The sequence below is a fragment of the Arachis stenosperma genome, chromosome 5 (assembly GCF_014773155.1).
Source record: "Arachis stenosperma cultivar V10309 chromosome 5, arast.V10309.gnm1.PFL2, whole genome shotgun sequence".
Classification (NCBI taxonomy): Eukaryota; Viridiplantae; Streptophyta; class Magnoliopsida; order Fabales; family Fabaceae; genus Arachis; species Arachis stenosperma.
In genome coordinates, this window is record NC_080381.1 from 52,736,207 (window position 1) to 52,761,885 (window position 25,679).

Genomic DNA, 25,679 nt, shown 5'->3' on the forward strand with positions numbered 1-25,679 from the left:
TACCTTGTGTTTAAGGCACATGGCCATCCCTCTATGACAAAAGAGAGTAAGCATGAAGAGCTTCTCTCAGTTCAGAATCAAAAAGAGCCCTCACAGTCAAACTCTAAGTTTGGTGTTGGGAGGCCACAACCAAACTCTAAGTTTGGTGTTAAGACCCCATATCCAAACTCTAAGTTTGGTGTTGGGACTATACAACATTGACCTGATCACCTTGTGGCTCCATGAGAGCCCACTGTCAAGCTATTAACATTAAAGAAGCGCTTGTTGGGAGGCAACTCAATTTTATTTATCTAATTTTTATTTTATTTTATTCTATTGTTATTTTGTGTTTTATTAGGTACATGATCATGTGGAGTCACGAAAAAAATATAAAAATTAAAAACAGAATCAAAAACAGCAGAAGAAAAATCACACCCTAGAGGAAGCACAGACTGGCGTTCAACGCCAGTAAGGAGCATCTGGCTGGCGTTCAACGCTAGAACAGAGCATGAATCTGGCGCTGAACGCTAGAAACAAGCAACATCCTGGCGTTTGAATGCCAGGAATGTACCTAGAGGAAAAGCTGGCGCTGAACGCCAGAAACATGTTACATATGGGCGTTGAACGCCCAGAATGTGCATCACTCGGCGTTTAAATGCCAGAATGGTGTGCAGTGGCATTTTACATGCCTATTTGGTGCAGGTATGGAATTCCTTGACACCTCAAGATCTGTGGACCCCACAAGATCACCTCAGGATCTGTGGACCCCACAGGATCCCCACCTAACATATTCCCCCCTTATCTCCTAATCCTATTTTACTCTTCCCAATAAACACTCCTTCCCAAAACCCTTCACCAATCACCTCAATCTCTCTTCCCAATTACCATCTTCACCATTCACATCCATCCTCTCTTCCCCATAAACCCCACCTACCTTCCAAATTCAAATTTTCTTTCCCACCCAATCCCACCCTATATGGCCGAAACTTCCCTCTCCCCTTTCCCTATATAAACCCCTCCATCCCACTTCATTTTCACAAAACACAACCCTCTCTTCTCCCCCTTGGCCGAATACACGTTCACTCTTCTCCTCCATATTTTATTCTTCTTCTTCTTCTCTTCTTTCTTCTCTTGCTCGAGGGCGAGCAATATTCTAAGTTTGGTGTGGTAAAAGCATAAGCTTTTTGTTTTTCCATTACCATCAATGGCACCTAAGGCCGGAGAATCCTCTAGAAAAGGAAAAGGGAAGACAAAAGCTTCCACCTCCGAGTCATGGGAGATGGAAAGATTCATCTCCAAAAGCCATCAAGACCACTTCTATGATGTTGTGGCAAAGAAGAAGGTGATCCCTGAGGTCCCTTTCAAGCTCAAGAAAAATGAGTATCCGGAGATCTGACATGAGATCTGAAGAAGAGGTTGGGAAGTCCTAACCAACCCCATGCAACAAGTCGGAATCTTAATGGTTTAAGAGTTCTATGCCAATGCATGGATCACTAGGAACCATGATCAAAGTATGAACCCGAGTCCAAAGAATTATCTCACAATGGTTCGGGGGAAATACTTAGATTTTAGTCCGGAGAATGTGAGATTGGCATTCCACTTGCCCATGATGCAAGAAGATGCACGCCCCTACACTAGAAGGGTCAACTTTAATCAAAGGTTGGACCAAGTCCTTATGGACATATGTGTGGAAGGAGCTCAATGGAAGAGAGACTCCAAAGGCAAGCCAGTCCAACTAAGAAGACTGGACCTCAAGCCTGTGGCTAGAGGATGGTTGGAGTTCATTCAACGCTCCATCATTCCCACTAGCAACCGATCTGAAGTTACTGTGGATCGGGCCATCATGATTCATAGCATCATGATTGGAGAGGAAGTAGAAATTCATGAAGTCATCTCCAATGAATTCTACAAAATAGCCGAAAAGCCCTCCACCATGGCAAGGCTAGCTTTTCCTCACCTTATTTGCCATCTATGTTACTCAACTAGAGTTATCATAGAAGGAGACATCTCCATTAAAGAGGATAAGCCCATCACCAAGAAGAGGATGGAGCAAGCAAGAGAGACCCTCCTCGGTTCTCAAGAGATGCATGAGGAAGCTCATCATCAAGAAATTCCTGAGATGCCTCAAGGAATGCACTTTCCTCCCAACAACTATTGGGAACAACTCAACACTTCCTTAGAAGATTTGAGCCACAATATGGAACAATTAAGGGTGGAACATCATGAGCACTCCATCATTCTCCATGAAATAAGAGAAGATCAGAGAGCAATGAGGGAGGAGCAACAAAGGCAAGGAAGGGACATTGAAGAGCTTAAGGACATTGTTGGTCCTTCAAGAAGAAGACGCCACTAAGGTGGATTCATTCCTTGTTCTTATTTCTTTCTGTTTTTCGGTTTCTATGTTATATTTTGTGTCTCTACTTCATGATCATTAGTATATAGTAACTATGTCTTAAAGCTATGAATAAAATCCATTAATCCTTCACCTCTCTTAAATGAAATATGCTTTAATTCAAAAGAACAAGAAGTACATGAATTTCGAAAATTGTCCTTGAATTTAATTTAATTATATTGATGTGGTGACAATACTTTTTGTTTTCTGAATGAATGCTTGAACAGTGCATATTTTTGATCTTGCTATTTATGAATGTTAAAACCGTTGGCTCTTGAAAGAATGGTGAACAAAGAGAAATGTTATTGATGATCCGAAAAATCATGAAATTGATTCTTGAAGCAAGAAAAAGCAGTGAAAAACAAAAGCTTGTGAAAAAAAAAGAGGTGGCGAAAAAAAAATATAGAAAGAAAAAGAAAAAGCAAGCAGAAAAAGCCAATAGCCCTTAAAATCAAAAGGCAAGGGTAAAAAGGATCCAAAGCAAAAGAGTGTGCTTAAGAGCTCTGGACACCTCTAACTGGGGACTCTAGCAAAGCTGAGTCATAATCTGAAAAGGTTCACCCAGTTATGTGTCTGTGGCATTTATGTATCCGGTGGTAATACTGGAAAACAAAGTGCTTAGGGCCACAGCCAAGACTCATAAGTAGCTGTGTTCAAGAATCAACATGCTTAACTAGGAAAGTCAATAACACTATCTGAACTCTGAGTTCCTAGAGACGCCAATCACTCTAAACTTCAAAGGAAAAAGTGAGATGCCAAAACTATTCAGAAGCAAAAAGCTACAAGTCCCTCTCATCTAATTAGAATTAATATTCATTGATATTTTGGAATTTATAGTATATTCTCTTCTTTTTATCCTATTAGATTTTCAGTTGCTTGGGGACAAGCAACAATTTAAGTTTGGTGTTGTGATGAGCGGATAATTTATACGCTTTTTGGCATTGTTTTTAGGTAGTTTTTAGTAAGTTCAAGCTACTTTTAGGGATGTTTTCATTAGTTTTTATGTTAAATTCACATTTCTAGACTTTACTATGAGTTTGTGTGTTTTTCTGTGATTTCAGGTAATTTCTGGCTGAAATTGAGGGACTTGAGCAAAACTCTGAAAAAGACTGACAAAAGGACTGCTGATGCTGTTGGAATCTGACCTCCCTACACTCGAAATGGATTTTCTAGAACTACAGAACTCCAAATGTCGCGTCCTCAACGGCTTTGGAAAGTAGACATCCAGAGCTTTCCAGCAATATATAATAGTCCATACTTTTTTCGGAAATTGACGACGTAAATTGGCGTTGAACACCAAGCACATGCTGCTGTCTGGAGTTAAACGCCAGAAACACGTCATGATCCGGAGTTGAACGCCCAAAACACGTTATAACTTGGAGTTCAACTCCAAGAGAAGCCTCAGCTCGTGGATAGATCAAGCTCAGCCCAAGCATACACCAAGTGGGCCCCGGAAGTGGATTTATGCATCAATTACTTACTCATGTAAACCCTAGTAGCAAGTCTAGTATAAATAGGATAATTTTCTATTGTATTAGACATCTTTTGACAGTTTAATCTTTTGACTGTTTAATCTTTAATCATTCGGTCTTTTGATCATTTAGGGGGCTGGCCATTCGGCCATGCCTAAACCTTTCACTTATGTATTTTCAACGGTGGAGTTTCTGCACACCATAGATTAAGGGTGTGGAGCTCTGCTGTACCTCAAGTTTCAATACAATTACCATTACTTTATATTCAATTCTCTTCTACTCTTATTCCAAGATATACGTTGCACTTTAACTTGATGAAGGTGATGATCCGTGACACTCATCATCATTCTCACCTATGAACGTGCGTGACTGACAACCACTTCCGTTCTACCTTAGGCCGGGCGCATATCTCTTAGATTCCCCAACAGAATCTTCGTGGTATAAGCTAGATAGATGGCGGCATTCATGGGGATCCGGAAAGTCTAACCTTGTCTGTGGTATTCCGAGTAGGATCCCGGGAATCCGGAAAGTCTAACCTTGTCTGTGGTATTCCGAGTAGGATTCTGGTATTGAATGACTGTGACGAGCTTCAAACTCCTGAAGGCTGGGCGTGATGACAAACACAAAAGAATCAAGGGATTCTACTCCAACCTGATTGAGAACCAACAGATGATTAGCCGTGCTGTGACAGAGCATTTGGACCATTTTTACTGAGAGGATGGGATGTAGCTATCAACAAGGGTGATGCCTCCAGACGATTAGCCGTGCAGTGACAGCGCATAGGACCATTTTCCCGAGAGGATTAAAAGTAGTCATTGATGATGGTGATGCCCTACATACAGCTTGCCATGGAAAGGAGTAAGAAGGATTGGATGAAAGCAATAAGAAAGTAGAGATTCAAAAGGATTCTAGCATCTCCACACGCCTATCTGAAATTCCCACTATTGATTTACATAAGTATTTCTATCCCTTTTTTTTTCTATTTATTATTAATTTTCGAAACCCATAACCATTTAATCTGCCTAACTGAGATTTACAAGGTGACCATAGCTTGCTTCATACCAACAATCTCTGTGGGATCGACCCTTACTCACGTAAGGTATTACTTGGATGACCCAGTACACTTGCTGGTTAAGTTGAACGGAGTTGTGTCCACACATAGTCAAGAGCCATAATAATGATTCCATACAATAACAAAGAGTACTACATTGATGTGATCACAATTTCGTCCACCAACACTCTACCAGGTTGGGCATGCCATGCTGTGGCTCTGGTTGTAGGTTGTTCATTAATTCTTTAATGTTCTTAAATTTTTTGTTGCTTAACTCTAGCGCCGCTGTCCTAAAGTAGTGAAGAGTACATTTGAGATGTATGAATTTTCTGTTGCTTAAATAATATTGAAGAGTATATTTGAGATGTATGAATTTTTACAGTTAACTTTATTCTAGTACTTTTGGATCAATATTATAGATATATTTTGGTTAGAGATAATTTTTATTATATAAAGAAATTATTTAGTATAATTATGTATTTATTTTTATTTTGTAATATTCAACTCATTTAAATAAAAATGCAGAATTATTATACATGTAATCATATTAACTATTATGTTGTATTAATAATTATTAGATAATTATATATATACACAGAAAAAAAATATAAGACCTAAAGCTACACTTATATACAGTAGCTATAGTATACAAAAAAAAAAATAAACGAGACCTAAGGCTACACTTATATACAGTTGCTATAGTATACAAAAAAAAAGAGGGACCTAAGGCTACACTTATAAAAAGTAGCTATGGTATATAATGTGGCTACGCTTTACAAGTGATGCAGTAGTGTTGAAAAGCGTAGCCTATTCTGGAAAAATGAAAGCTGAAAAGCGTAGTCTTTGGTTCTGGACAGCATCACTTGAAAAGCGTAGCCTATTCCCAAACGTCAAAAGCGTAGCCCTTGGTGCAGAAAAGCGTAGCCTTTGAGAATAGGCAACGGCCGAATAGGAATCACCCCAAAAAGCGTAGCCGTAGCCCAAAAGCGTAGCCGTAGCCTAAGGCATCATTTTTTTCCACTTTTGGCTACACTTTTCAAGTGTACCTGAATGGGTGTTTTTCTTGTAGTGAATGCAGTTATTTTTGAATTAAATGTAGTAGATGATTTAGTATAGAATAAGTTGAGCAAGTTTCCTAAATCAACAAATTGTATTCACTTATGGATGGTATTTTCTCATTTACTATTGTTGGCAGCTAAGAAGTTTGGGGTTAATGAATTTGTGAACCCGAAAGATCATAACAAACCTATACAAGAGGTTAGTTCATTCTAAGTTTTTCTGCTTAATTATTTATATTTTCAGGGAAGAAAGACTAAGATGTTAATATTGCTCAATAGATAATTGCTGAAATGACCAATGGAGGAGTGGATCGTTCTATTGAATGTACTGGCAGCATCTAGGCTATGATATTAGCATTTCTAATTCTGTTCTAATCCTGCCACTTTCATTCCCTGGATTCCATTCGCAAGGTTGGCGCCATTCCTTCCCTTTCTTTCTTTTTTTTTCGTTTCATCTGTTGTTGTTGTTGTTGTTATTTTCTGAAGTGATTTTAAATTTTTTATATACTTGCTGCTTTGGTTCCGAAGAAAACCGTAGCTATTTTGAGGAGTATTTTTTACTTTGAATATTTAATTAAGTAGATGACAATTTTATTCTATTCTTCGACCTTGTTGTCATAGGATGACAATTTTGAGTTGTTGGCTACTCAATATCGATTAAGTAGATGCTTTTGAAAAATTTTAGAGTTTAAGATCTCATTTTGAATTGGTGCAGATTCTACAAACGATGGACTATTTGAAGTCTGAAGATGAATTTGTGATCCAAACAAAGTGCCCAATGGTGATGAGACATTTCAGGGATTCTCTAAGACTGGTTTAGCACCATTAGAGAGAGTAATGAGAGAAGAATTTGGTAAATAAGAGCTAGCAATGACCTTGTCAGAATATTTAGCACTAAAACATGTCTTGAAAGGGAAGTTAGTCTAATCAAATTAAAGAAAATGTGTGCTGAGTATCGTTTTTCTAGCTGTAGTAAAACACTTGTATCCCTTGTGTTGAGGGCCATAGGCCATAGCCAAGAAACACACAAGATTCACTCCTATCATCTATCTTATATATGAATTATATGGTCTAGTATAAGGGAAGCAAAGGCAACCGAAAGTCTTATTTAATTACTTTACTTTGAATATTTTGTATTATTAGTGGATTGCAATTTAAACGAATATAAGTCTAAGTTTAGTTATTTATCTTATCTTGAGTCTTTACGTTAGAGGATTATTTATTATTTTGATAAGTTTGTAAATTCATTATATAATATTTAGTATAAATTTTATTTTTATATTTAAAAGTTTATTTGTCTTGTTATCTAATATTTTGTATAAATTTTATTTATATATTTAAAAATTTATTTGCATTAATTGTTTACTATTTTTCAAATAAAAAAATAATTAAAACATATAACTATTAAAATCGACGGAAAAGTTGTCGCTTTTTAAATTTAAAATAGACAAAAAAAACAAAACACAGACAAAGAATTTGTCGGTATCTAAATTAATAAATCGACAGCAACTGTGTCAATTTTATTGAATCAAATATCGATGGCAATGTTGTCGATTTTATTAAGCATATTACAGACGAAACTGTTGTCGATTTTAATTGAATCAAATATCGACAGAAATGGCGTCGATTTTATATAATAATATTGACGACAACATTGTCGATTTTAGAAAGAATGTAGAATTTTCAAACTCATATTATAGACAAAAACGCTATCGATTTTATTACATTATTATCGACGGTAAGGCAAGCCGTCTATTTTATTAGAATTTTGAAAAATCGACAAGCTTAATAGCGACTACCTCTGCCATCGAAATTTAATATTATCGAGGGCTTAGCCATCAATTTGGCCATCGATTTTAACGATGTTTCTTGTAGTGTATCCTAGTTTAGCTACTCAGAACAATGTAGCCTACATTTAGTTTCCATCACAACAGTGACGAAATTTCACTATATTTTAATAGAATTACATTCACCAATTCTTCTTAGGATGCTAACCAATCCTATCTAGGACAAATCCAGTTTCTAACCTAAACTAGACTTGACTAGGAACTCACTCTAACTTTTCAACAACAAAGTGCTAACCCAACTTGCAAGAGAATCCCTTCAAGATCATAACAACAAAACATAAATACTTACAAAGAATTTCTGGAATAATTATTCCTTTTTTTCCAAGTCTAACTCTTTGCTTTTTTACACTCAATGGCTTTTACTTATAAATCTCACCATTTTGTATTTTACTATTGAAACACTGAAAGAATAAACTAAGAAAAAGAGATACTCAATAAAAACCATGAAGAAGAAGAATAGACAGCTCAAAGAGCTATGAAAAACCAAACGTTATGCTCTCACTCTTTACCTCAATCATTGGCCGTTCACTCCTTTAATAGAGGAGTGAAGCTTCTAGGGTTTGAAACCTTGTTTCAGCACTTGTTGATTTTCTTTTTCCAGAAATCAGACATAGCAGTGGTGTGACAGAGGAGAGAGAGGATAGAAGCAGTAACTGAATCAAACATGCAATCATACATTCAATATTCTCTTTCAACCTTTTTCATCTTGATTCTTGAGTCTGTACCGTGCATTCTTTCTTTGACCCCAAGTCAAATTCTTGAGCGTTGATTCACAATAGAACACCATTATCTTTACTTTTTCCATTTTTTTTAAATCGGTACTTGTAATACAGAGGATTTCTTCAACAATCTTCAATGAAGTACAAATGTAAAAATCTCTTTTTTTGTGATTTGTCCTTAGATGTGATTTTAGTTTTTTGCTCTAGCCTTTTTGACCTTCTCTTCTTTGCTTAAAAATTGGAAGCTTTACCTTTTGTTCTTCAATTTGTCCTAATTTCAAAATTTTCTCATTCTTCTTTTTTGTTTCGAGAATTCACGTAAGTGATATGAAAGAAAAGAGAAGAGAGAATCAGGCTTTTGATTATACAAAGTTTAGTTCAAATAAAATGGGATTGCATTTCTTAGTTAGAAACTAAGTTGAATCCACGATTTAGGCTTAGGTTTGATCTTGAGCCAAATTTCTTGTTTTTCTTCCATATAGTTCAGCATCTTAATTTTGAATTAAGAGTAATAATGAGTGTTGTGTTCAACATGAACTAATGTTAGACTTGTACGTATACGTGCTTCTTAGACCAGTTTTATTTTAATTTATTTTTTGCACATTAAATAAAATGAATCATACAAATAATTTGATTTTAACTAAATAATATTTAGTCATCATCTTAAATTGTTTTAGTTTTTCAAATTCAATAATAATAATAATAATAATAATAATAATAATAAGGGGTAAGTACGATTTTGGTCCCTAAAGTTTAGTGCCAGAATCGAAATCGTCCTTCTTGTATTTTTGGATTTAAAATCGTCCGTAACGTTTTTTTTCGTATTAAAATCGTCCTTTTAATTTTTTTGGACAAAAATACCCTCTCTTTCCCCCTCCCCCCCTCCGGTCTCCCCTTCCCCCCACCCCCACATCTGGTCTCCCTTTCCTCCCTCCCCCTCCCTTCCCCTCACCCCACCCCCACCCTCCGGCCTCCCCTTCCCCCCTCCCTTTCCCCCAGCCCTCCTGGTCTCCCTTTCCTCCCTCCCCCTCCCTCACTCCCACCGCCACCTCCGATCTCCCCTTCCCCTTCCCCTTCCCCCACCCCCTCCCGGTCTCCCTTTCCTCCCTCCCTCTCCTTTCTCCTGACCCCCACCCCCACCCTCCGGTCTCCCCTTTCCCCCTCTCTTTCCCCCACCCACTCCCGGTTTCCCTTTCCTCCCTCCCCCTCTCTCACTCCCACCGCCACCTCCGTCTCCCCTTCCCCCTTCCCTTTCCCCCACCCCCTCCCAGTCTCCCTTTCCTCCCTTCCCCCTCACCCCCACCCCCACCCTCCGGTGTCTCCCCTTCCCCCCTCCCGTTCCCCCACCCGCCTCCCGTCTCCCTTTCCTCCCTCCCCTTCCCTTCCCCCCTCCCTTTCCCCTACCCCCGATCTCCCCTTCCCCCCTCCCCGTCTCCCCTTTCCCTCACCACCACCACCACCCTCCGTCTCCCCTTTCCCCCTCCCCTTCCCCCACCCGCCTCCCGGTCTCCCTTTCCTCCCTCCCCCTCCCTTCCCCCCTCCCTTTCCCCCACCCCCGGTCTCCCCGTCTCCCTTTTCTCTCACCACCACCACCATCACCATCACCACCACCACTGCAACCGTAACCACCACCAAAATTCAACAAATGCAGCAAATTCAGCAGTAAAATTCAACAGCAAAAACAGAAAAATTCAACAGCAAAATCAAAATAAACAAAAGAAAAAAAATTCAACAGCAAATTCAACAGCACCCTCTTCATTTTCTTCCTCTTCTTCTTCGGCTTCTTCCACTTCCCCTCCTCCCTCTCCCCCAACACCAACACCAACACCAACAGAATAAACAGAAGAGAAAAAAATTGAGATCTGGGAAGGAAAAAGGCTTCGCACGAAGGGGAGGGGCTTGGACGCCGCGGCGGCGCTGGGTTGGGTCGCCATGGCTCGTCGATGGTGGAGGCTACGGGTCAGTGGTTTGGCCATGGGGAGGTTGGTTCGCGATGGTGGTTCGACGTTGAGAGGAGACGCGAGGTGGGGAAGAGGGTAGAGGGTCGCGGGGTGGTTGGCTGGGTTAGGGTTCAAACAGGGGGTGGTGACGGGTTGGGACGCTAATAAGGGCGCAGTGGCGAAGGTTGGGTGGCAACGCCGTCACTGTGAGGGGCGCGGCGGCTGTTCGGTGGCAGAGGAGAGGAGAGTGAGACAAGAGGACAAAGAAGAGATGAGAGAAGAGGAAGAAGAAAGGGGAGAGGGGGAAAGGTGGTGTCATGGTGGCTCGCTGGCGATTAGGGTTGCTGGCGGCGCTGTGGTGGTGGGTAGGATTTGGTGGTTTTATTAAAATAGGGGTAGTTTAGGAATAAAACAAAAAATTTTATTAAAAATGACGATTTTAATACAAAAAAAACATTAAGGACGATTTTAAATATAAAAATACAAGAAGGACGATTTCGATTCTGACACTAAACTTTAGAGACCAAAATCGTACTTATCCCTAATAATAATAATAATAATAATAATAATAATAATAATAATAATAATAATAATAATAATATACGATATATATTATTTTAATCTTTAAAAAAGATAAATGTATATTTTATGAATAAAAAATATTATTTAAATATCTAGTAGAGAAGAGAAGTATCATTTTTCCTAAAATAAAACGTAGAGAAACTACTGGAATATTCAATGTATGGACACAATAATATATAATAGCAAATCAGGATGGCCGTTATAAATAGTAGACTCTACAGTCATATCACCGTTGGCAGAGTCTTCTCTTTTCTGAATTTCTCTCCCTTGTATTTCATATTAAAGTCTTAATTAATTAATTAATTAAAATAAAGCTATTTTGTCCTTAATATATTGAAAAAAAAATCTTCTTCTGTATACTTATCGAAAATCATCATTAAAACATGTATATGCTTCTTAAATGGTTGGCAGCAACCAGTTAGAAAGGGTAACAAATTGTATAATAGTGGAAAATTTTTGAATCATTTATAGAATTTAAATGAAATTTAAAGTTTTAACATGAAGTTGATACAGAAGCTAGCATGAAAGTTTGCTAAATGTGTAAACGATAAATAGTCTTAATTATAACTTTTTTATACACCCTAACTTTTATGCTGAATAAATCACTCGAGTTTATTTTATTTGTTTGGCATACATGTGATTTTCATTAACAAATAAGTATATGATGCTTTCATTTAAGAATAAGAGAATTTAGGGTATGCAATAGTAAAATTATATTGTTGTATCAAATAAAACTTCAATATCATGACTATAGTAGATAACACTTGTTTTGGTTTATGATATCCATTATTATTTAAAAAATACTCTTGTATACTTTTAGTTTTTTGGACTGGTCTATCTGTTTAGTATTGTGTTTTTTTTTTTCGGACGTAAACACTGTTGAGTATCAAAATGAATTATTTTATTGTGTAATTAATAAGCCAATAAAATTTACGTTAAACTTTTGTTAAACATGTACTAACTTGAATTCGTAGTTAGGTTAGTTTAAAGGGGGACAATAAAACTTTCGATAATCCTATAAATCTTTCACTACAAAATTCTTGCTTGTTTGTGGAAGATTTTTAGTGGGGGTTATTATAAACCTCCATAATATATTTTAATAGTGACTATTTTTAAAACCTCCCTAAATCATTAACAATAACTCCCACAACCCAATCAATACTTAAAAAAACTTCTAGCCCAAATAAATATCAGCCCAAAACAAGAAATAAAAAAAAGAACATTCAGAATTGGGCTGAGAGAGAGAGAGAGAGAGAGAGAGAGAGAGAGAGAGAGAGAGAGAGAGAGAGAGAGAGAGAGAGAGAGAGAGAGAGAGAGAGAGAGAGAGAGAGAGAGAGAGAGAGAGAGAGAGAGAGAGAGAGAGAGAGAGAGAGAGAGAGAGAGAGAGAGAGAGAGAGAGAGAGAGAGAGAGAGAGAGAGAGAGAGAGAGAGAGAGAGAGAGAGAGAGAGAGGGGAACCTCTGTGAAACCCTAAAATCTCCATGTCACTGCCGCCATTCATCTCCTTGCCACCGCCATTCATCTCCTTGCCGCCGTCGTCTCCGATCCTCCGTCAAAACGTTGCCGCTGGAGTTATGAATGGAGATCGTGGAGCCTCAGAATTTTTGTTGACCTCTCAGTGACGATTTGATTCAAATTGTTGAGGTAATGGTTTAAATCTTCCGCTTCTACGTCATCTTCCACCACGGGTTGTGCCGCTGGTTCTGCTTTTCCTCCGGCGGCTTAAAGCACTCAGAGTGCGGTTTCGGCACGGATTCGATGGTGTGGTTTGGGCGCGAATTCGGTAGTGCTAGCTGAGGAGATCAAGAAGGCGAGCTAGTGAGTCTCTGTAAGCTTCGATTGAAGATATGTTCAAAGCTATCAGATCTCGTGGACTGATTTTCATGTCGTGTCGAGTCATTACAATGAGGATTTGTTCCTAATTTTTTCTCGTTCTTTGCTTTCTTCAATTCTTCAAATTTTTTCAAAGATACTAGTTTTTGTGATAATTTGATGATATAGTTTTAGCAAAGTTATACACAAATCCTATTTTTTATGTTCTAATGTACTCTTTTCTTCTGTAAATTTTTCAGGCCAAGGCAGATGATTTGATATATATTTAGTTAAGTTGATTTGATATATTAAGTTAAGTTGATTTGATATATTATAAAGGTGAAGAGAGATAAATGGAAAATCGTTATTCTCTATTAAAAATTTTGATTTTTCTTGAAGTAAAAAGGGTGTTAGGGTTCATAGTTTAGGTGATCATTAGGTTCAATTATTTTCATTAGAGGTTATTCTCTTTTATCGATGCAGATTTGTTTTCACTATGAATTGCTTAAAAGAATATAAATTCTTCACTTTATTACAACTGTAGTGATGAACTGATGATTGGCCTCGTTCCTAGTGAAATAAATAGCTATTGCTATTGCTTAAGATAGTTTATTGGTGCGCGAAATTGTGAACAATACTTTTTCACAACTCTCATAATCCCAGGTCATGAACTCCAAGAACTTGGTGGTTCAATTCCATGGCATTACACAACTTCGCACAACTAACCAGCAAGTGCACTGGGTCGTCCAAGTAATACCTTACGTGAGTAAGGGTCGATCCCACGGAGATTGTTAGCATTGAAGCAAGCTATGGTCATCTTGTAAATCTTAGTCAGGCAAACTCAAATGTATATGATGATGAACGAAAATAATATAAAGATAAAGATAGTGATACTTATGTATATCATTGGTGTAAGAGCTTCAGACAAGCGTATGAAGATGCCTTCCCTTCCGTCTCTCTGCTTTCCTACTGCCTTCATCCAGTCCTTCTTACTCCTTTCCATGGCAAGCTCGTGTAGGGTTTCACTGTTGTCAGCAGCTACCTCCCATCCGCGCAGTGAAAGCTAATGCACGCACTCTGTCACAGTACTGCCAATCACCAGTTTGGTTCCCTCCCCTACCGGAATAGAATCACTCTTTTGCGTCTGTCACTAACGCCCAGTAGGTTACAGGTTTGAAGCACGTCACAGTCATTCAATCATTGAATCCTACTCAGAATACCACAGACAAGGTTAGACCTTCCGGATTCTCTTGAATGCTGCCATCAAGTCCTGCCTTTACCACGAAGACTCTGATCTCACGGAATGGTTGGCTCGTTTGTCAGGCGAGCACTCGGTTGTCAGGCGATCAACCATGCATCGTGCAATCAGGAATCCAAGAGATATTCACTAAGCCTCAGATGCTTGTAGAACAAGAATGGTTGTCAGTCACCTTGTTCATGAGTGAGAATGGTGATGGGCGTCAATCATCACCTTCATCATGTTGAAGAACAAGTGATATCTTGGACAAAGAACAAGCGGAATTGAATGGAAGAACAATAGTAATTGCATTAATACTCGAGGTACAGCAGAGCTCCACACCTTAATCTATGGTGTGTAGAAACTCCACCGTTGAAAATACATAAGCATAAGGTCTAGGCATGGCCGAATGGCCAGCCTCTCTAAGATAGCATAAAACAAAGATAGCTACCAAAAGTCTCTTTGTCCAAAAGCTCCTAATACAATAGTAAAAGGTCCTACTTATAGAAAACTAGTACATAGATGAGTAAATGACATAAAAATCCACTTTCGGGCCCACTTGGTGTGTGCTTGGGCTGAGTAATGAAGCATTTTCGTGTAGAGACTCCCCTTGGAGTTAAACGCCAGCTTTAGTGCCAGTTTGGGCGTTTAACTCCCAATTAGGTGCCAGTTCCGGCGTTTAACGCTGGAATTTCTTGAGGTGACTTTGAACGCCGGTTTGGGCCATCAAATCTTGGGCAAAGTATGGACTATTATATATTGCTGGAAAGCCCAGGATGTCTACTTTCCAACGCCGTTGAGAGCGCGCCAATTGGGCTTCTGTAGCTCCAGAAAATCCACTTCGAGTGCAGGGAGGTCAGAATCCAACAGCATCTGCAGTCCTTTTGAGTCTCTGGATCAGATTTTTGCTCAGATCCCTCAATTTCAGCCAGAAAATACCTGAAATCACAGAAAAACACACAAACTCATAGTAAAGTCCAGAAAAGTGAATTTTAACTAAAAACTAACAAAAATATACTAAAAACTAACTAAATCATATTAAAAATATACTAAAAACAATGCCAAAAAGCATACAAATTATCCGCTCATCACAACACCAAACTTAAATTGTTGCTTGTCCCCAAGCAACTGAAGATCAAATAAGATAAAAAGAAGAGAATATGCAATGAACTCCAAAAACATCTATGAAGATCAGTATTAATTAGATGAGCGGGGCTTTTATCTTTTTGCCTCTGAACAGTTTTGGCATCTCACTCTATCCCTTGTAATTCAGAATGATTAGCTTGTTTAGGAACTCAGAATCCAGATAGTGTTAATGATTCTCCTAGTAAAGTGTGATGATTCTTGAACATAGCTATTTATTGAGTCTTGGCTGTGGCCCAAAGCACTCTGTCTTCCAGTATTACCACCGGATACATACATGCCACAGACACATAATTGGGTGAACCTTTTCAGATTGTGACTCAGCTTTGCTAAAGTCCCCAATTAGAGGTGTCCAGGGTTCTTAAGCACACTCTTATTGCCTTGGATCACAACTTTATTCTTTCTTTTTCTTTCTTTTTCTTTTTCTTTTTTTTCGGCTTTCTTTTTTTTTTTTTTTCGTTTGCTTTTTCTCCCTTTTTTTTTCTTTTTTTTTTTTTTTTGCTTTTTCTTGCTTCAAGAATCATTTTTAATGATTTTTCAGATCCTCAGTAACATGTCTCCTTTTTCATCATTCTTTCAAGAGCCAACATTCATGAACCACAAGTTCAAAAGACATATGCACTGTTCAAGCATACATTCAGAGAACAAAAGTGTTGCCACCACATCAAAATAATTAAACTATTATATAAAATTCAGAATTCATGCAATTCTTTCCTTTTCAATTAAGCACGTTTTTATTCAAGAAAGGTGATGGATTCATAGGACATTCATAACTTTAAGGCATAGACACTAAGACACTAATGATCACAAGACACAATCATGGATAAACATAAGCATAAAATTCGAAAAACAGAAGAATAAAGAACAAGGAAATCAAGGAACGGGTCCACCTTAGTGATGGCGGCTCTTTCTTGCTCTTGAAGATCCTATGGAGTGCTTGAGCTCCTCAATGTCTCTTCCTTGTCTTTGTTGCTCCTCCCTCATGATTCTTTGGTCTTCTCTAATTTCATGGAGGAGAATGGAGTGTTCTTGATGCTCCACCCTTAGTTGTCCCATGTTGGAACTCAATTCTCCTAGGGAGGTGTTTAATTGCTCCCAATAATTTTGTGGAGGAAAGTGCATCCCTTGAGAAATCTCAGGGATCTCATGGTGAGAGGGGTCTCTTGTGTACTCCATCCTTTTCTTGGTGATGGGCTTGTCCTCATCAATGGGGGTATCTCCTTCTATGTCAACTCCAACTGAATAACAGAGGTGACAGATGAGATGAGGAAAGGCTAACCTTGCCAAAGTGGAGGTCTTGTCCGCCACCTTGTAGAGTTCTTGAGCTATAACCTCATGAACTTCTATTTCTTCTCCAATCATGATGCTATGGATCATGATGGCCCGGTCTATGGTAACTTCGGACCGGTTGCTAGTGGGAATGATTGAGCGTTGAATGAACTCTAACCATCCTCTAGCCACGGGCTTGAGGTCATGCCTTCTCAATTGAACCGGCTTTCCTCTTGAATCTTGCCTCCATTGTGCGCCCTCTTCACATATGGTTGTGAGGACTTGGTCCAACCTTTGATCAAAGTTGACCCTTCTAGTGTAAGGATGCTCATCTCCTTGCATCATAGGCAAGTTGAACGCCACCCTCACACTCTCCGGACTAAAATCCAAGTATTTTCCCCGAACCATAGTGAGATAATTCTTTGGATTCGGGTTCACACTTTGGTCATGGTTCTTGGTGATCCATGCATTGGCATAGAACTCTTGAACCATCAAGATTCCGACTTGTTGAATGGGGTTGGTGAGTACTTCCCAACCTCTTCTTCGGATCTCATGGCGGATCTCCGGATATTCACCCTTTTTGAGTGAAAAGGGGACCTCGGGGATCACCTTCTTCAAGGCCACAACTTCATAGAAGTGGACTTGATGCACCCTTGAGAGGAATCTATCCATCTCCCATGACTCGGAGGTGGAAGCTTTTGCCTTCCCTTTCCTCTTTTTAGAGGTTTCTCCGGCCTTGGATGCCATAATGGTTATGAAAAAGCAACGCTTTTACCACACCAAACTTAAAAGGTTTGCTCGTCCTCGAGCAAAAAAGAAAGAAGAGAGTAGAAGAAGAAGAAATGAGGAAGAGGGGGAAGGTGGTGTGTTCGGCCAAGAAGGGAAAGAAGGGGTGTTTAGGTTGTGTGAAAATGAAGGGTTGAAGAAGGGTATATATAGGAGAGAGGGGGGTAATGGTTCGGCCATTAAGGGTGGGTTTGGGAGGGAAAGTGGTTTGAATTTGAAGGGTGAGGTTGGTGGGGATTTATGAAGGATGGATGTGAGTGGTGAAGAGAAAGATGGGATTTGATAGGTGAAGGGTTTTTGGGGAAGAGGTATTGAGGTGATTGGTGAATGGGGGGAGAAGAGAGAGATTGATGGTGGGGTCCTGTGGGGTCCACAGATCCTGTGGTGTCAAGGAAAAGTCATCCCTGCACCAAATGTTGCTCAAAATCACGTTTTGAGCTATTTCTGGCGTTAAACGCCGGGCTGGTGCCCATTCCTGGCGTTTAACGCCAGGTTGTTGCCCTTTACTGGCGTTTAACGCCAGTCTGGTGCCCCTTTCTGGCGTTAAACGCCCAGAATGGTGCCAGACTGGGCGTTTAAACGCCCAACAGCTAGCATTACTGGCGTTTGAACGCCAGCTTCTTCTCCTCCAGGGTGTGCTGTTTTTCTTCCTGTTTTTCATTCTGTTTTTACTTTTTTCATTGTTTTTGTGACTTCTTATGATCATCAACCTACAAAAAAGATAAAATAACAAAAGAAAATAGTTAACTATAAAGCATTGGGTTGCCTCCCAACAAGCGCTTCTTTAATGTCAGTAGCTTGACAGAGGACTCTCATGGAGCCTCAGAATATTCAGAACCGTGTTGGAACCTCCCAACACCAAACTTAGAGTTTGAATGTGGGGGTTCAACACCAAACTTAGAGTTTGGTTGTGGCCTCCCAACACCAAACTTAGAGTTTGACTGTGGGGGCTCTGCTTGGCTCTGTTTTGAGAGAAGCTCTTCATGCTTCCTCTCCATGATGATAGAGGGATGTCCTTGGGCCTTAAACACCAAGGATTCTTCATTCACTTGAATGATCAACTCTCCTCTATCAACATCAATCACAGCCTTTGCTGTGGCTAGGAAGGGTCTGCCAAGGATGATGGATTCATCCATGCACTTCCCAGTCTCTAGGACTATGAAATCAGTAGGGATGTAATGGTCTTCAATCTTCACCAAAACATTCTCTACAAGTCCATGAGCTTGTTTTCTTGAATTGTCTGCCATCTCTAATGAGATTCTTGCAGCTTGCACCTCAAAGATCCCTAATTTCTCCATTACAGAGAGGGGCATGAGGTTTACACTTGACCCTAAGTCACACAAGGCCTTCTTGAAGGTCATGGTGCCTATGGTACAAGGTATAGAAAACTTCCCAGGATCTTGCCTCTTTTGAGGCAGTTTCTGCCTAGACAAGTCATCCAGTTCTTTGGTGAGCAAGGGAGGTTCATCCTCCCAAGTCTCATTTCCAAATAACTTGTCATTTAGCTTCATGATTGCTCCAAGGTATTTAGCAACTTGCTCTTCAGTGACATACTCATCCTCTTCAGAGGAAGAATACTCATCAGAGCTCATGAATGGCAGAAGTAAGCCCAATGGAATCTCTATGGTCTCATTTTGAGCCTCAGATTCCCATTGTTCCTCATTGAGGAACTCAGAGGAGATTGGTACACGCCCACTGAGGTCTTCCTCAGTGGCGTCCTCCTCCTCTCTTTCCTCTCCATATTCGGCCATGTCTATGGCTCTGCACTCTCCTTTTGGATTTTCTTCTGTATTACTTGGGAGAGTGCTAGGAGGGAGTTCAGTAACTTTCTTGCTCAGCTGACCCACTTGTCCTTCCAAATTTCTGATGGAGGACCTTGTTTCATTCATGAAACTTTGAGTGGTCTTTATTAGATCAGAGACCATTGTTGCTAAGTCAGAAGTATTCTGCTTAGAACTCTCTGTCTGTTGCTGAGAAGATGATGGAAAAGGCTTGCCATTGCTAAACCTGTTTCTTCCACCATTATTGTTATTGAAACCTTGTTGAGGTCTCTCTTGATTCTTCCATGAGAAATTGGGGTGATTTCTCCATGAAGAATTGTAGGTGTTTCCATAGGGTTCTCCTAGGTAATTCACCTCTTCCATTGAAGGGTTCTCAGGATCATAGGCTTCTTCCTCAGATGAAGCTTCCTTAGTACTGCTTGGTGCATTTTGCATTCCAGACAGACTTTGAGAAATCAAATTGACTTGTTGAGTCAATATTTTATTCTGAGCCAAAATGGCATTCAGAGTATCAATCTCAAGAACTCCTTTCTTCTGATTAGTCCCATTGTTCACAGGATTCCTTTCAGAAGTGTACATGAATTGGTTATTTGCAACCATTTCAATCAATTCTTGAGCTTCTGCAGGCGTCTTCTTCAGATGAAGAGATCCTCCAGCAGAGCTATCCAAAGACATCTTGGATAGTTCAGAGAGACCATCATAGAAAATACCTATGATGCTCCATTCAGAAAGCATGTCAGAAGGACATTTTCTGATTAATTGTTTGTATCTTTCCCAAGCTTCATAGAGGGATTCTCCATCCTTCTGTCTGAAGGTTTGGACTTCCACTCTAAGCTTACTCCATCTTTGTGGTGGAAAGAACTTTGCCAAGAAGGCATTGACTAGCTTTTCCCAAGAGTCCAGGCTTTCTTTAGGTTGAGAATCCAACCATATTCTAGCTCTGTCTCTTACAGCAAAAGGGAATAGCATCAGTCTATAGACCTCAGGGTTAACCCCATTAGTCTTGACTGTGTCACAGATTTGCAAGAATTCAGCTAAAAACTGATGAGGATCTTCCATTGGAAGTCCATGGAACTTGCAATTCTGTTGCATTAGAGAAACTAATTGAGGCTTAAGCTCAAAGTTGTTTGCTCCAATGGCAGGGATAGAGATGCTTCTCCCATAGAAATCAGGAGTAGGTGCAGTAAAGTCACCCAGCACCTTCCTTGCATTGTTGGCATTGTTGTGTTTTCGGCTGCCATGGGTTCTTCTTCCTTGAAGAATTCGGTTAGGTCCTCTAAAGAGAGTTGTGCTTTGGCTTCTCTTAGCTTTCTCTTCAGGGTCCTCTCAGGTTCAGGATCAGCTTCAACAAAAATGCCTTTGTCTCTGCTCCTGCTCATATGAAAGAGAAGAGAACAAGAAAATGTGGAATCCTCTATGTTACAGTATAGAGATTCCTTGAAGTGTCAGAGGAAGAGAGAAATAGAAAGAAGAAGGAGAAGAAGAATTCGAACTTTAATTAGATAAGGTTCGAATTGTGCATTGAGAAGGAGTAGTACTTCATAAATAGAAGGATGTGGGAAGGAGGGAAGAGAATTTTCGAAAATTCAATTAAAAGATTTTGAAAACATTTTGAAAATTTGATTGAAAATTTTCGAAAATTGAAAGTGGAAAAGAAATCAAGTGATTTTTGAAAAAGATTTTGAAATTAGAAATCAAAAAGATTTGATTGAAAACTTATTTTGAAAAAGATATGATTGAGAAGATATGATTGGTTTTAACAAAAGTGATTGAGAAGATATGATTTGAAAACCATTTTAAAAGATATGATTTGAAAACAATTTGAAAAGATATGATTTTAAAAATTAATGACTTGCCTAACAAGAAAAGATATGATTCAAACATAAAACCTTCCTCAACAGAAAAGGCAAAAAATGTTCAATCAAACCATTAATTGTTAGTAATTATCTTTGAAAAAGGAAAGAAATTGATTTTGAAAACATTTGATTGAAAAGATATGATTTGAAAAAGATTTGATTTTGAAAAACTTTGAAAACTTGAAAAAAATTGATTTTGAAAACAAAATCTTCCCCCTAGCACCATCCTGGCGTTAAACGCCCAGAATGGTATACATTCTGGCGTTTAACGCCCAAAATGCTACCTTTTTGGGCGTTAAACGCCCAACCAGGTACCCTGGCTGGCGTTTAAACGCCAGTCTGCCTTCTTCACTGGGCATTTTTGAATGCTCAGCTTTTTCTGTATAATTCCTCTGCAGTATGTTCTGAATCTTCAATTCTTTGTATCATTGACTTAAAAAGACACAAATTAAAAATATTTTTGGATTTTTAATAATCAAAATGCAACAAGAATCAAATAACAATGCATGCAAGACACCAAACTTAGCAGTTTGTGTACTACTGACACTATATGAGACACATAAACACTCAAGCCAAAAGAATTCAAAGATCAAAACAAAGAAATATATGCATGGATTTGAAAAATATAACAAAAACATGCATTTGACACCAAACTTAAGATGAGACTCTAGACTCAAACAAGAAATATTTTTGGATTTTATGGGTTTGCAAATTTTTTTTTTTTTGTGTGTTTTTCGAAAATTAAGTGGAAAAAGGTATCAAAATTCTTAATGAGAATTCCAGGAATCAGTGCAATGCTAGTCTAAGACTCCGGTCCAGGCATTAGACATGGCTTCACAGCCAGCCAAGCTTTCAAGGAAAGCTTCGGTCCAAAGCACTAGACATGACCAAAGGTCAGCCAAGCCTTAGCAGATCACTGCTCCAAAAGCAAGGTTGATGAAAATCAACAAGCTCTTGTGGTGATAAGTTGAAACCTCGGTCCAATCAGATTAGACATGGCTTCTCAGCCAGCCAGATTTCAACAAATCATCATGAAACTCTAGAATTCATCTTCAAGAATTTCGAAAAAAATAAATACCTAATCTAAGCAACAAGATGAACCGTCAGTTGTCCAAACTAGAACAATCCCAGGCATTGTTACCAAAAGCTTGCTCAAAACTTGAACAATCCCCGGCAACGGCGCCAAAAACTTGGTGCGCGAAATTGTGAACAATACTTTTTCACAACTCTCATAATCCCAGGTCATGAACTCCAAGAACTTGGTGGTTCAATTCCATGGCATTACACAACTTCGCACAACTAACCAGCAAGTGCACTGGGTCGTCCAAGTAATACCTTACGTGAGTAAGGGTCGATCCCACGGAGATTGTTAGCATTGAAGCAAGCTATGGTCATCTTGTAAATCTTAGTCAGGCAAACTCAAATGTATATGATGATGAACGAAAATAATATAAAGATAAAGATAGTGATACTTATGTATATCATTGGTGTAAGAGCTTCAGACAAGCGTATGAAGATGCCTTCCCTTCCGTCTCTCTGCTTTCCTACTGCCTTCATCCAGTCCTTCTTACTCCTTTCCATGGCAAGCTCGTGTAGGGTTTCACTGTTGTCAGCAGCTACCTCCCATCCGCGCAGTGAAAGCTAATGCACGCACTCTGTCACAGTACTGCCAATCACCGGTTTGGTTCCCTCCCCTACCGGAATAGAATCACTCTTTTGCGTCTGTCACTAACGCCCAGTAGGTTACAGGTTTGAAGCACGTCACAGTCATTCAATCATTGAATCCTACTCAGAATACCACAGACAAGGTTAGACCTTCCGGATTCTCTTGAATGCTGCCATCAAGTCCTGCCTTTACCACGAAGACTCTGATCTCACGGAATGGTTGGCTCGTTTGTCAGGCGAGCACTCGGTTGTCAGGCGATCAACCATGCATCGTGCAATCAGGAATCCAAGAGATATTCACTAAGCCTCAGATGCTTGTAGAACAAGAATGGTTGTCAGTCACCTTGTTCATGAGTGAGAATGGTGATGGGCGTCAATCATCACCTTCATCATGTTGAAGAACAAGTGATATCTTGGACAAAGAACAAGCGGAATTGAATGGAAGAACAATAGTAATTGCATTAATACTCGAGGTACAGCAGAGCTCCACACCTTAATCTATGGTGTGTAGAAACTCCACCGTTGAAAATACATAAGCATAAGGTCTAGGCATGGCCGAATGGCCAGCCTCTCTAAGATAGCATAAAACAAAGATAGCTACCAAAAGTCTCTTTGTCCAAAAGCTCCTAATACAATAGTAAAAGGTCCTACTTATAGAAAACTAGTACATAGATGAGTAAATGACATAAAAATCCACTTCCGGGCCCACTTGGTGTGTGCTTGGGCTGAGCAATGAAGCATTTTCGTGTAGAGACTCCCCTTGGAGTTAAACGCCAGCTTTAGTGCCAGTTTGGGCGTTTAACTCCCAATTAGGTGCCAGTTCCGGCGTTTAACGCTGGAATTTCTTGAGGTGACTTTGAACGCCGGTTTGGGCCATCAAATCTTGGGCAAAGTATGGACTATTATATATTGCTGGAAAGCCCAGGATGTCTACTTTCCAACGCCGTTGAGAGCGCGCCAATTGGGCTTCTGTAGCTCCAGAAAATCCACTTCGAGTGCAGGGAGGTCAGAATCCAACAGCATCTGCAGTCCTTTTGAGTCTCTGGATCAGATTTTTGCTCAGATCCCTCAATTTCAGCCAGAAAATACCTGAAATCACAGAAAAACACACAAACTCATAGTAAAGTCCAGAAAAGTGAATTTTAACTAAAAACTAACAAAAATATACTAAAAACTAACTAAATCATATTAAAAATATACTAAAAACAATGCCAAAAAGCATACAAATTATCCGCTCATCATTTATCCTTCTTGATTTTTTTTCCTGTGAAAGAACTTGCAAATACCAATAAAAGTGCAAGAGCTAAATGACTAGTTGCTTTCCAGTTTCCATTATTCATATTTTTTCCTTTATAAGGTTTGAAGCTGCCTTTTGATGTGTTTTTTTCTTTCATTTCTTGTAGTAATTAGCCTCATGCCATAAAAGAATATGCTTTGTGGTTTGGTGATCTTAATGACTTGAAGATTCTACCAGATGCAGGCCAAGATCTTTATATTAGAATTCTTGCTTCAGAGTTAGGTATGTAATACATTTACTTGGCCTTAAACTGCTCTTAATCTTTCTCTAATTCTGAATTATATTATATGGTTTATCTTTGTGTTTTGTACTTTGACATTAAACAATTCAAGAGACAAAAAATGGATGTAAGGGCAAGATACGAATTGCAATTTGGGTCACAATTGGCGTATTATGTGGCATGCTCTTCGCTTCATGTTTGATATGGAATGGACGAAAAAAGGCCATTCTGAAAGGTAAATAATTCTCCTTTCTTTTTTATTGTGCAGTAACTTATTGAATTATTATCATTATAATGGAGAGTAATTATTAGTTTGTCTTAAGATAATTTAGAGACCAATATAGAATTAATGGATCATATCAAGAAAGAACAAGAGGAGGATCCAGAGCTTCTATTGTATGACCTATCAGTTATAGCTTTTTGCATTGATAACTTTTTAGACAAAAATAAGCTTGGAGAAGGTGGTTTTGGATCTGTGTTTAAGGTAAGAAACATATTACTTTTTTCAAGGATATTAGAATAGCAAAATGAAAAACTTTAAGCTAATTTGCAATTGATAAATGGCAGGGTACATTGGAAAATGGACAAAGAATAGTAGTTAAGAGGCTCTCAATCGGTTCTGGACAAGGGATCAAAGAATTTAAGAATGAAATTGCATTAATTAATGAAGAGAAATTACTTATATATGAATATATGCCTAATAAAAGCCTGGATGTTGTTATATTTGGTACAAAATCTAGAATTTAGATGCATGCTAAAATTAATATTAGCTGTAAAACTTCTTGCCTTAATATTAGCTGTAAAACTTCTTGCTTTGATATGTGTAAAACATGCTAAAATTAATAATAGCACAAGAGAATTTTCTTATTTTTCTTGTTAATCTTTTTTCAACTTTGTTGAAAATTTCCTTGTTTGTGCAACTGGAAAAGAACCAAACTGCTGTGGCATGAGTCAATGTCCATGAACTTAAATGGCACTGAAGGTAAGAATAATATCTCTCAAGAGTTTCATCTTTTTTCAAATTAATTGTGAAATTGTGTAATTATTTTTATGCCGACATCAATAATGGATGTCTCTGCCTTATAGTTCTCGGTTTCGGCCTTGTTCTTTGGTGGAAGTACAAGCACAATCAACAAGCATTTTTTGATGTTAAAGGTACTTTCCAATTAGCATCATAGTTAGCATTTTCTTCTTCTTTAATACTATAATAGTTCCTTCAATTCTTGTACAGCTAGGAGTCTGTTACTTATCCACTGACTTCCCTCACGCCCACTTCTTAAGGGTTCGCTTTTTTACTTTTCTTCTTCTCCACTTCCTCCATTTTCATTTCAATTACTTTACTGTGTGCTTGGTTTTGCTTGATTATTGGTGTGAAGGTTGAAGTGGAAGAACAACCAGAGATATCCGAGGCTTATTCCGTCTCTGCTGTCCCGTTCTTTGTCTTCTTCAAGGTAATTTGCACCTTTTTCTCTCTTGAATAAAAAACTCTGCTAATAGTTAATTGCTCGATAAATAGTTAAACGGCACCATAGCTGAATCAATCAAGTGTAAGGATCAAGGACAACTTATAATTC

The 25,679-nt window shown here is 38.8% G+C and overlaps 1 protein-coding gene and 1 non-coding gene across 2 annotated transcripts; both read left to right on the forward strand.

Annotated features, from left to right (window-relative positions):
- The first annotated feature begins 19,796 nt into the window (after positions 1-19,796).
- On the forward strand, positions 19,797-19,904 carry LOC130984744 (small nucleolar RNA R71). The gene has a single exon (XR_009088657.1). It is a non-coding gene; the product is annotated as a small nucleolar RNA R71 (small nucleolar RNA).
- A 4,550-nt stretch (positions 19,905-24,454) lies between these two features.
- LOC130980796 (G-type lectin S-receptor-like serine/threonine-protein kinase At1g11410) lies at positions 24,455-24,852 on the forward strand. Its single transcript, XM_057904438.1, has 2 exons — positions 24,455-24,589; positions 24,673-24,852. Exons 1-2 carry the CDS (start codon positions 24,455-24,457, stop codon positions 24,850-24,852), a joined length of 315 nt encoding a protein of 104 aa, XP_057760421.1.
- Positions 24,853-25,679: the final 827 nt, after the last annotated feature.